This window comes from Phoca vitulina, unplaced genomic scaffold (assembly GCF_004348235.1).
Source record: "Phoca vitulina isolate PV1807 unplaced genomic scaffold, GSC_HSeal_1.0 scaffold84, whole genome shotgun sequence".
Taxonomy (NCBI): domain Eukaryota; kingdom Metazoa; phylum Chordata; class Mammalia; order Carnivora; family Phocidae; genus Phoca; species Phoca vitulina.
The window spans coordinates 4940398-4952674 of record NW_022589787.1 but is presented as its reverse complement, the minus strand read 5'-3'; the positions used below and the strand labels follow the sequence as shown (position 1 = coordinate 4952674).

General features: G+C 34.8%; 1 protein-coding gene across 5 annotated transcripts in view; it reads left to right on the top strand.

The window, feature by feature from the left end:
• LOC116626202 (E3 ubiquitin-protein ligase HERC2) overlaps positions 1-12277 on the top strand; it is a 219770-nt gene that overhangs the window by 149987 nt on the left and 57506 nt on the right. For all 5 annotated transcript variants that reach the window (XM_032395408.1, XM_032395407.1, XM_032395406.1 and 2 more), the window contains 6 exons: positions 41-149; positions 283-422; positions 7288-7478; positions 8195-8300; positions 8386-8477; positions 11572-11747. In XM_032395408.1, the coding sequence (XP_032251299.1) occupies positions 41-149; positions 283-422; positions 7288-7478; positions 8195-8300; positions 8386-8477; positions 11572-11747 (814 nt within the window). The remainder of the gene's footprint in view (positions 1-40; positions 150-282; positions 423-7287; positions 7479-8194; positions 8301-8385; positions 8478-11571; positions 11748-12277) is intronic.

Here is a 12277-nt window from a genome sequence, read left to right as displayed (position 1 = left end):
TGGTGACTAAGATGTTTCAGCAGTTTCTATTGTGTCCTAGCTTTCAGTGCAAATGGAAAAGATGTCATTGTCGACTTTCCTCAGCAGTCTCACTGGACTGGGCTGTTGTCAGAAATGGAGTTGGTGCCTAGTGTTCATCCTGGGGTTACGTGAGTTAATTTTTATATTGCTAGATTTGTTTGGGAGGAATCGTTTTCTTTGGAATTAAATTTAATAAATTGCCTTAATTTAATAAACGATGTTATCTTTTTCTTATCAACGCAATGGTTGTTTTAAAAATAGGTGTGATGGCTGTCAGATGTTTCCCATCAATGGATCTAGATTCAAATGCAGGAACTGTGATGACTTTGATTTTTGTGAAACATGTTTCAAGACCAGAAAACACAACACTAGGCATACGTTTGGCAGAATAAATGAACCAGGTATGGTAGAATGGTTATGCTCTTTTTCATTAAAATATTATTAATGAAATCATTATTGTGCACATGTATGTTATTTAGTTTGCTCTTTAAAGTTCATGTTTATATAGTGAGCACTGCACAGTGTGCACAGTAAAAAAGAAAAATGCACACACTTGAAAACTTGCTGTCTTTTTTTTTTCAAGCAATGAGGGACTACGGGCATTAGAATAACAGGGTTTGTTTGCTTGTATTTCCATAAATAACGTTAAAAGGGTCTCAAGAAACTAAAAAATGTTTTGTTGCATGGGGTGTGGAATTGGATAGATACATGTCTTTTATTATATCTCTTTTTATTGTGGCAGAATATGTACAACACAAAATTCGCCATTTTAATCACTTTGAAGTGTACAATTCAGAGAATGTTGCACAACATCTCCACTATCTATTTCCAAAACTTTTTCACCACTCCAAACAGAAACTCTGTACCATTAAGCGGTAATTCCCCATTTTCCCCTCCCCCAGTCCCTGGGAATTAGCTTGATGACACCAGGTACCACATATAGGTGGAACCAAAATTTGCCTTTTTGTGTCTGGCTTATTTTACTAAGGATTATGTTTCCAGGGTTTTTTCCATGTTGTAACATGTGTCAGAACTTCATTTCTTTTTATGGCTGAATAATCTTTCATACATGCCACATATTGTTTATCTATTCATCTATTAACAAACATTTGGATTGTTTCTACCTTTCAGCTATTATGAATAATGTTACTGTGAACATTGGTGTACAGATCTGTTTGAGTTCTTGTTTTTAAAATTGGGAGTGGAATTGCAGGGTCATATGGTAGTTCTTTGAGGAAACTCCAAAATGTTTTCCAGAGTGGCTGTACCATTTTATATTCCCACCAGCAGTAGATAAGGGTTCCAATTTCTCCATGTCCTCACCAACACTTGTTATTTTTCATGTTTTTTTAAATTACAGCCATCCTAATGGGTGAGAAGTATTATCTTGTGATTTTCATTTCAGTTTCCCTAATGACAAATGACATTGAGCCTCTTTTCATGTCATTTTGACCATTTGTATATCTTTTTGGGGGATATGTCTATTTAAGTCCTTTGCCCACTTTTAAACTCTTGATGTTGAGTTTTAGGAATTCTTTAAGGGACGCTTGGGTGGCTCAGTTGGTTAAGCGTCTGCCTTCGGCTCAGTTCATGATCTCAGGGTCCTGGGATCGAGCCCTATATCAGGCTCCCTGCTGTGGGGAGTCTGCTTCTCCCTCTGCTGCTCCCCAGGCTTGTGCTTTCTCACTTGCGCTCTCGATTGAATAAAATCTTAAAAAAAAAAGAAAAAGGAATTCTTTAAATATTCTGCACATTGAACCGTATCAGGTGATTTGCAAATATGTCATCCCATTCTTTGGGTTATCTTTTCACTTTCTTGATAGGATTCAGTGATGCATAAGTTTTTAATTTTAATGAAGTCCATTTTATCTATTTTTTCTTTTGTTGCCTGTGCATTTGGTGTCATATTTGCTTTCTGTGTCCATTTAAGAGACCATTGCTACATCCAAAGTCATGAAGATTAGCACCTGTTTTTCTTTCTAAGGGGTTATAGTTTTAGCCCTTAAACTTAGGTTTTGATCCATTTTGAGTTAATTTTTGTACTAAGAGTTCAATTTCATTCTTCTACATGTGTGCATCCAGTTTCCCAACACTACTTACTGAAAAGACTGTCCTTTCACCATTGAATGGTCTTGGTACCCTTTTTGAAAATCAACTGACCATTGATGTGAGAGTTTATTTTTAGGGTCCCAATTCTGTTCTGTTGGTCTATTTGCCTATCCTCATGACAGTAGCAAACCATACATTGTGATTATGTTAGCTTTGTAGTAAGTTTTGATATTGGGAAGTGTGAATCCTCCAAATCTGTTCTTGTTTTTCAAGATTGATTTGACAATTTGGTATCCTTTGAAATTCAGTATAAATTTGGGGATGGATTTTTCTACTTTGGTAAGCAATAGTTTTATAGGAATTGCATTGAATTTGTATGTTGATTTGGGCAGAATTGTCATTTTAATAATATTAAGTTTTCCAGTCCATGAGCAAAGGATATCTTTTCCATTTACTTAGACCTTCTTTCTGCAGTTTTTCTTTCAGCAATGTTTTGTGATTTTTCAGTGTACAAGTCTTGTGCCTTCTTGATTAAATTTATTTCTAAGTATTTTTTATGCCATATTAAACGGAATTCTTAATTTCCCTTTTGGAAATTGTTAGAAATTTGTTGCTAGTATAGAGAAATGTACACTACACTTTTAATACATTTTGTGTGTTGAATTAATATCCAGCAGCTTGGCAGAATTTTATTTGTCTCCTGTAGTTTTTTTTGGTGTGGTTTCTTTTGGGTTTTCTACATATTAGATCATGTTATCTATGAACCAAGATGATTTTACTTCTTCCTTTCCGATTTGGATGCCTTATATTCCTTTTTCCTGCTTTAGCTAGTTCTTCCAGTACTAAGTTCAATAGAAGTAGAAAAGGTGGGCATTCTTGTCTTGCTCCTGAATTTAGGGGGAAAGCTTTAGTCTTTCACTATTGAGTATAATGTTAGCTGTGGGTTTTTCATAAATAGCCTTTCTCATGTTGAGGAAGTTCCTATCTAGTTCTAATTTGTATTATTCTCTTATGTGGGGGATTTATAGAATCTAGTGTTAGCTTCTTTTCAAGGCTAACTTAGAATAATTTCTTTTTTTTTCTTGATCGGCCTGCCATGGGTTTATCAGTTTAATTAGTCTTTTCAGAGAGAGAAATTTTGGCTTTTTTGCTATTTCTCATATCTTTATTATTTCTTTCTTTTTCCTATGGAATTGGGTTTAGGTTGATTCCCCCCCCCCCCCCCCCCCCCCGCCCAATCTTGAGGTTAATGCTTATCTCATTTTCTCACTCTGTCTTTTCTAATATATGAGCTTAAAAAGATTTTTAAATTTGTCTTTAAGCAAGGCTTAAGCTGTATCCTGCACTGCTGCCATATAGTGATAGTTCATTACTTATTTCAAAGTATTTTTAAAATTCCCTGAGAATTATTTTTTTGTTTTCATTGGTTTTTAAATTTCCAAACACATCAGCATTTTTACTGGTTTCTGCATTGCATTCAGAATATATGTCCTAATTGACCTTTGACACTTTTTTTGAAACTTGTGTATGATTATATATCTTAGTATATGATGGGATTTTATAAATGCTTTATGTGTGCCTAAAAAAATGTCTCCTGCAGTTCTGTGGCAAAGTTAGTATTTGCTTAGTGTATCTTTATTTATTTACTATTTTTAAAGATTTATTTATTTTAGAGAGAGAGAAGGAGAAGAGAGTGCACGTGAGGGGGGAGGGGCAGAGGGAGAGTTAGAATCTCAAGCAGACTCCCTGCTGAGCACAGAGCCTGACACCGGGCTTGATTCCAGGACCCTGAGATCATTACCTGAGCCCAAATCAAGAGTTGGACACTTAAACGACTGAGCCACCCAGGAGTCCCTTAGTGTATCATTTTTTAGCCTTTTACCCTCAATCATTCTGTATTCCTGTATTTTTGATATATTTCTTACAAGTTGTAAATAGTTTTTTTAAGTTCCAATATGATGATGTATGTCTTTCATATGGATCATTTAGGTATTTAAGGCAATTGCTGATGTATTCTTATTTAAATTGACCACTTCTCAGTGTTTTTTATTTGTTCGGCCTGTTCTCTGTTCTTCTACATTCCATCTTTATTTGGGCTGATACGTTTTTATTATTTAACACCCCAGCCCCTCCCCACTTTTTGGCTTAGAAGTTACACACATTTTTAGTATATATTTAATCTATATAAGTAGTGTATATGTTATACACATTTTTAATAGTAGTTAGAATATTAAAACATCCATTTTTGACTTACCAAAATCTAATAATATTTAGTATTTTTATTCTCTCCTAAGCAATGCAAGGACCTTAGATCCCTTTAACTTTATTTAGCCTCTTTTGATTTAAAATTACCATGTTTTTATTGTGTTTTACAATTTTACACATACACATTTTTAACATACAAGACATAGTATTGTTATTATATATAGCCAGTATTTAGATTTTTTCACATACTTAATATTTCATTTTTTTCTATGTCTTTCATTTTTTATCTATCATCATTTTTCTCCTACCTGAAGAATAGCCCTTAATATTTTCCTTAATGCATCTCTGTGGTTATGAATTACATTTTTGTGTGTCTGAAAATGTCTTATTTCTTCTCCATTTTAGAAAAATACTTTCGGGAGGAATTTTCTTTAAAAATATTATTCCATTGTAATTCAGCTTATATTATTTCTGTTGAAGTCAGCTGGAAGTATAGTTATTGTTCCATTAAAGCTAATCAATTTTTGTATTTCCTCTTAGTTTGTTTTTGAGATACTTTTTTGTTTTTATCTTACACAAATTTTACAAGTGCATAGAAATGTGTTTCTTTTTATTTATCTTCCTTGGGGTTAGCAGGACTCTGTATTTTTATTTATTTTTTCTAGCTTTATTTAGCTATAATTGACATATAACATTGTGTAAGCTTAAGATGTACAGTATGATGATTTGGTACATGTATATATTGCAAAATAATTACCACAGTGAGGTTAGTTGGTTAGTTAACAAATCCATCATCTCATATAATTATCTGTGTGTGTGTGTGTGTGTGTGTGTGTGTGTGTTGGGTAGGTAAGAACATTTAAGATCTACTCTCAGCAACTTTCAAAGCAGGACTTTTTAAAAAATCTGTGGCTTGATATCTTTTGTCAGTTCTGGAAATTTTTCAGTCAGTCAGTATTTCTTCAAATATTGTCTGTGTCCTATTATCTCTTCTATTTTTGGGACTCCTTCCACCTGTGTCAGACCTTCTCTCTATCCTGTAAGTCTTTTCACCTTCTCATTTATGTTTTCTAAGCTTTTGCTCCTCGGTTTTTCATTCTAGATATTGTTTAGTAATTCTTTTTTCATCTGAGTCTAGTCTGCTAGTAAACCTATTCACTGAATTCTTATAATTTTAATTACTATATTTAACAGTTCTAATCTTTGTTTTTAAAAATAGTTTTCAATTCTCTGCTGAAATACTCAGTGTCTTATCTTTTCAAACATAAGTAAGTATGGTTATTTTATTTTATTTTATTTATTTTATTTTTTTTTTAAGGGCAGGAAGATGAAATTTTATTTTATTTATTTTTTTAATTTTATTTTATTATGTTATGTTAGTCACCATACAATACATCATTAGTTTTTGATGTAGTGATCTACAATTCATTGTTTTCGTATAACAAGTATGGTTATTTTAAAACCTGTGTCTTATAACTCTAATATCTGGAGACTCTGTGGATCTCTTTCTGTTGTCTGTTATTTCTGGTAGTTTTTTTAGTCATGTTATCTAGTCTCATATGCCATTATGTACTGGACATTATATTTAAAAAATTATTTCTTGAATCCATTTGAGGCCTAAGATATTATTCTCCAGAGATTAGAGGAGGGAGGGTTGGTCTTCTAGGTAATTGGGGTAAGTAACTATCTGGGCTCATCTCATCTCAGTCCAGTTTCATTGACTGAGATATTTCATGCTAAGCTATAATCTGTAAAAATAAACAGCACTGCATAGTTAATCTTCCTCTTGGGATTTTTCCTGTTGGGATCCTAACCCAAAGTGTGGGGGTTTTATGGCTATCCCCTTCTCTTCTGGTGGGCTCTGGACTCCAGGTCCGGGTCCCCCCTCTCCCCTACCCAAGACTTTGAAAAGTAGCATTTTTTCTTTTTTTGTTTTTTTGGAGGCTTTCTTTACTGACAGTTATCATCAGGGAAGAATAGCTTCGGATACATAGCATTGCTCATCTGGACATCTCTATTCACTTAGCCTTCCTCAGATTCTGGCCGCATAATTCTTTACCATCATGTTATTTCTGATACTTTTAAGATTTATTCATCTTTAAATGTTTTATCTGCTTCTTTTAGTTGTCCTCAATGGGAGGGCTAGATGAATTTCCAGATTTGCCATTCATGGAAGTAGAAACTCTTTACAGATTTGTTTTTGCTTTGCATTGGTAACGGCATTTAAAAAAAAAAAAAGATTCTATTTATTTATTTGAGAGAGAGAGAGAGAAAGGGCGCATGTGTGTGTGCAAGTAAGGGGGGGAGGGAGAGGGAGAAAGAGAGAGAATCCCAAGCAGACTCCATGCTGAGCATGGGGCTCAATCCCACAACTCTGAGATCATGACCTGAGCAGAAACCAAGAGTCGGATGCTTCACGGACTAAGCCACCCAGGCGCCGCTGTAACAGCATTTTTAATAAGAATGTTTTTTGTTAGGACTGTTATTGAACTCTACATCTCCCCCACCTCGGTTTCTGTGTACCCTTCCATCTGGAAATACGTCACTCTGTTGTTACTTGAGAGTCAAGTAGAATAAATCATAACATTATATGAACTTCATTTCATAAATTGGTATAAAATACATTGGGATTTTTGAAGATGTTTTAGGTATTTATTAGTTCCATTTATTTATTTATTTATTTATTTATTTGAGAGTGAGCAAGCCAGCCCTGGGTAAGGGGGGTTGGAGGAGGGATAGAAGGAGAGGGGGAGAGGGAATCTTAAGCAGGCCCCACACCCAGCATGGAGCCTGATGTGGGGCTTGATCTCACGATCCTGAGACCACAACCTGAGCCGAAATCAAGACTCAGATACTTTACCGACTGAGCCACCCAGGCTATTAGTTTCTTTTAATTTGAAAACTTACTATTTTCTTGAAGCAGGAAGCTCATTACTAGATAGTATTCTTTATTTCTTGGTTGGGAAGGTTTTGCCCTACATGTATTAACACTGTTCCACCACCATTAAATAGGACAGTCTGCAATATTTTGTGGCCGTTCTGGAAAACAGCTGAAGCGTTGTCACAGCACTCAGCCAGGCATGCTTCTGGATAGCTGGTCCCGGATGGTAAAGAGCCTAAATGTGTCATCTTCTGTGAACCAGGCTTCTCGTCTTATTGATGGCAGTGAGCCCTGCTGGCAGTCATCTGGTTCACAAGGAAAGGTAGTGTGCCATGGGGACACTTCCAGAAATGCTTTTATTTAGATGGCTTTACCTTTTAAGCTTCAAAATGAACTTTGAAAAACCTACTAAGTTATACTGGGATAGCACCTGTCAGTACTGATTTTACATTTTAGTTCATAATTATTTTTATAAAGCTACTGAGTAATAAACCATCCAGTTTTTATTGTTAGAGATTTTAAATGTTGTATGTAATAGATTTTATCTAACTGACCAATTGATAGAGAGTGTAATAGGGTGCTGTTATTTTTGTTACTCTCCCACATAAAATGTATGAGTTCAGATTCTGCTTCTGGTGAGCAGTTTTTCTAATATATCTGAACAAATAGGTATTGCTCTTTGGAATGTTATCATAATTGCACTCAAGTGTGGGTGCCCATCATCTGAACTCGTGGTCAGACTTGGAGAGAGGGGCTATTTTTTCCATCTTGACTCCAGTATTTTCTATTACCCACTCCTTGATGGGTATAAAGGGGCCACCCTAGGTCAGGAGTCTGTAAACAAATCATTTCTGGGGTTTAGAGTGAGACTTTCTTTTAATAAACAAGTAAGTAGTGGAATAGAATACTCCTCTCTCTCAGGCCGTATCATATATTTGGATAATCTCATGTAGATCCAAGCTTTAGTGACACTGTTTTAATAGCTAAAATATGGCTGAATTTTATTAACTGAGAATACTTTTTTTTTTTTTTTTTAAGCATTGGATTCGTTTGGAGATTTTCCCAGATGTTCTTGTTCATAGATTAAAAATGATAGTTGATCCCGCTGACAGTAGCTACATGCCTTCCCTGGTAGTGGTGTCAGGTAATTGAATTAGTTTACTCAGTATCTTCTCTCATATGATAAAAACTCCTTTGTCTGATTCCTTTATCTCCCTTCTTCCCCCTAGGTGGAAATTCCCTAAATAATCTAATTGAACTAAAGACAATCAATATTAACCCCACTGACACCACAGTGTCCCTTCTGAATGACTGCACAGAGGTAAGTGGAGATGACTCTTTTGGCTGTCTCTATATTAACATTGAGCCTATTTTTCCCCCTGAATTAAGTAATTGTATTTTAAAATTTGACAGGTATACAACTTGAATTTGCTATTTATCAGATCAGCTTAGAAAGGAAACAAAATAAGTTTCATTCTCACTATCTTAAGTGAGAAGTGAGGGTAAAGCTCCTAGCAAAAGTTGTTACTAGGCACTTCAGATTGCTCTTTATATCCAGCACAGGATTGTTTTCATTATGTATCTATTAATGTGTGATGGTTTTTTTCTAACTGCACATATGACACTGAAATTGCTTTTTTGTTTTCATACCTGTTGGCATCAAGTGCTGAGCTGTTTTGATGGGTTATAAGGTAATTTTCAAAATGAATACAGGTTTTTTTATAAATCTTGAAAATGCTATCTGAGAGAATCAATGAAAGTTCTTTTATGTAGTACCTCTATATTACAGAGCAGTGAGACTGTTTCTCAGATCTTTCCATAATCTTTCTACACAGCTGTCAACACTATTTTAATAAATTCAACATACTTGAAATAATACCACCCATACTATTGTCTCATGAGGACTTATTTAATTGGTGCAATGATAGTGGATAAGGATATTAAATGATTGACTTTTATTCATCTAAAGTTTTTTATAAGTGAGTTTATTTTTAAATTATTAAACGTAGTTCACCATTCATTATTATTATTATAATTATCATCATCATTAGTCTGCCCACATAAGGGCAGACAAGTTCAAGGTGGTGCCAGTATGTTACTTAAAAGAAGCTGATACATAGCCATTAGGTTAATTTGTTCATGGATGAAAGGTTTGTAACTTGTGTCCAGTCTATGGGAATTTACCAGCTCCTTTTCCCAGGTCCAAGAATTGATGATCTGGCCTTTATTTCCAATCTTCAATAAGTAGAATTGTGGGACACCATTCATTCTTAAATGTCATTGAACTATTTTGTGATATACCAATTAATACCAGTGGTGTTAATAAATGAATAAACTGGTAAATTATTAAAATGAAAGACAATATTGAGTTTTTCTGAAAAAAGATAATATTGAATTTTAGTGCATTTTATTGGTAACTCATTGCTAGGCAACTGAAAGCAGCTTGTCTAATGTCTTAATTATACTCCTGAATATTTTTATACTTTAAATCAATAACTAGAGTTAATGAAATCAGTAACTAGCTGAGATTATCATTCATAAAAGGTGTATTAATTGTAGTCCAATAAATTTTCAATTCAGAACAGTTTATTACATAATATTTGATAAGTATGGAGTAGTATACAGGATACATGTGAGAAATATGAAGCGTTGTGAGTAATTGGAAAACTCATGACCCACTCTCCATCGCTCCAACCAATTTAAGAACTAGAATATTAATCATTCTTGGGAAGCCAGTGGACATTCTAGCATTGTCTTTCCTATAAAAATGGCTCATTGTGGTAATTTTCTAACATAACCAAAAATAGAAAGTATACTGACTCCCCCACAAACCTTTGACCCATCTTCAACAATTATCAACATTTTTGTCAATTGTGTTTCATTTTCTCCTTCCATATGTTCTCCATTTTTTTAATTCCTAGAATGTTGAAAAGCAAGTCCGAGATACGACCTTATCCATATTGTGTACTTCAGTATTAATCTGTAACAAGGACTTAAAAAATGTAACCACAATGCCATTATCACACCTAACAGTTACGCTTTAATATCATATAATATCCAGCCAGTGTTTACATTTTCCCAGTTATAACATAAATATCTTTTTGTAGTTGGTTTATGTGCCTGCACTTTGTACTTCATGTAAGTCTTAATTCTCTTGGTTTTTCCTTGCTAAAGAAGGAAACTGGGTCTTCTTTTCCTGTAGAATAACTCATTTTTTAGTTTGTCTTTTTTATCCCAATGGTTTTCTTCCACCTGTGCTTCCTGTGAGATCATAGGTAGTAGGTCTTGAGGTTTGATCTGGTCCAGTTGAGGCAATAAGAAGTCGCTGGAAGTATGTGTGCTTCGTGCTGAATTACTCTTTGTTCACAGGAAATGCAGGAATAGAGGAATACTGTAAATGCCAAATACAGGATGTGGGGCATTCTGCAGGACAAAGAGCCAACTTTAACAAATGAGTGTCAAAGGCATAACAGGGAGAGGTTGCATTCTGATTTGAACAAGCCAACAATAGAAAAATGTTTATGAGATGATCATAAAAGTTAATCACTGGTAGCATAGTAGATGATATAAGGAATTACTCTTTTAGGTATGATAATAGTAATGTGGATTTTTTTTTTTAAATGCCTGTACTTCAGTGATATATACTGAAGTTTTGAAACAACATGCTGCCTGGAATTTTCTTAATATAATCCATATATGAACAAAATTGCTCATATGTTGATAACTTAGAATTAGGTGATAGTGTTGCAGGGCTATTTGTATGATTTTCTCTAATTTACATATATTCAAATATTTTTATTAGTTTTAAAAATTATGAAGGTTCTGAACCACCTGACATTTAATCTCTTTCCTAATACATTTTGATTCAAGAAAGCTTTTTTTTTTTTCCCCGAGAGAGAAAGAGAAAGAGAGAGAGAGAGAGAGCCCATGTGCGTGCACATGCAAGTGGGGAGCCAGGCAAGGGCAGAGGTAAAGGGAGAGAGAGAATCCCAAGCAGGCTCCATGCCCAGTGCGGAGCCCGATGTGGGGCTCAGTCTCAGGATCCTGAGATCATGACCTGAGCTGAAATCAAGAGTGCAATGCTTAATGGACTGAGCCACCCAGGTGCCCCTCAAGAAAGCTTTAAGACAGAAAAGTTTGCATCATTCAGTAAAGCTATCATACTGTTTCATTTTAGTAAGAAAATCAATGTGAGTCCCTTGCCTTGGATAGAAATACTTGGTGATCAATGACTTCTTTTAATCTGTACTCAATAGTGACTGTTAATTTTGCCTAACTTGCTTGATATTTCCAGAATTTAAGTAAAAGAGCTCTAACTTTCCACACATTCCATGTCTCAAATATGCTGCTCTCCAGTTTAAGTATCTCATGTATTTGATTCTAAAAAGTCTGTAGTTTACTGTTTTTGTGTCTAGTATCACAGGTATATTGAAATTGCTATAAAGCAGTGCAGGAGCTCAGGAATTGATTGTAAAATCCATGGTCTTATCCTGCTGGGACGCATCCGTGCAGAGGAGGAGGATTTGGCTGCAGTTCCTTTCTTAGCCTCAGATAATGAAGAGGAAGAAGACGAAAAAGGCAACAGTGGGAGGTGAGAGCCATTTGTTATTGGTGGTGCTCATTCCAAAATTCTCACTTTTAAAAGTAAATATTTTTCAGAGTCCATCGTCTCTCATGGTTCATCTCCCCCTCCGATTTCCCCCCCTTCATTCTTCCCCTCCTGCTATCTTCTTCTGAGGGTTCTAGAGGGGAGGGGGGTGGTTGGATGGGTTAGCCTGGTGATGGGTATTGGAGAGGGCACGTTCTGCATGGAGCACTGGGTGTTGTGTGCAGGCAGTGAATCGTGGAGCACTGCATCGAAGACTAATGGTGTAATATATGGTGATTAACATAACATAATAACAAAAAAATAAAAATAAAAGTAAATAGAGTATATTTCATAATGAGAGTAGTTTTATGCACCCAGGAATGTAGTAAATTTTAATTGTTTTCAAAAATTTAATTTAAGAGAATGTTTAACGTAGAAACATTATATTTAGATAAATACCATTAAAAAGAAAAATGTTTAATTTTTCTACCTGAAATATCACAGCTAATATTTTGGTATATATCCCTGTAGTT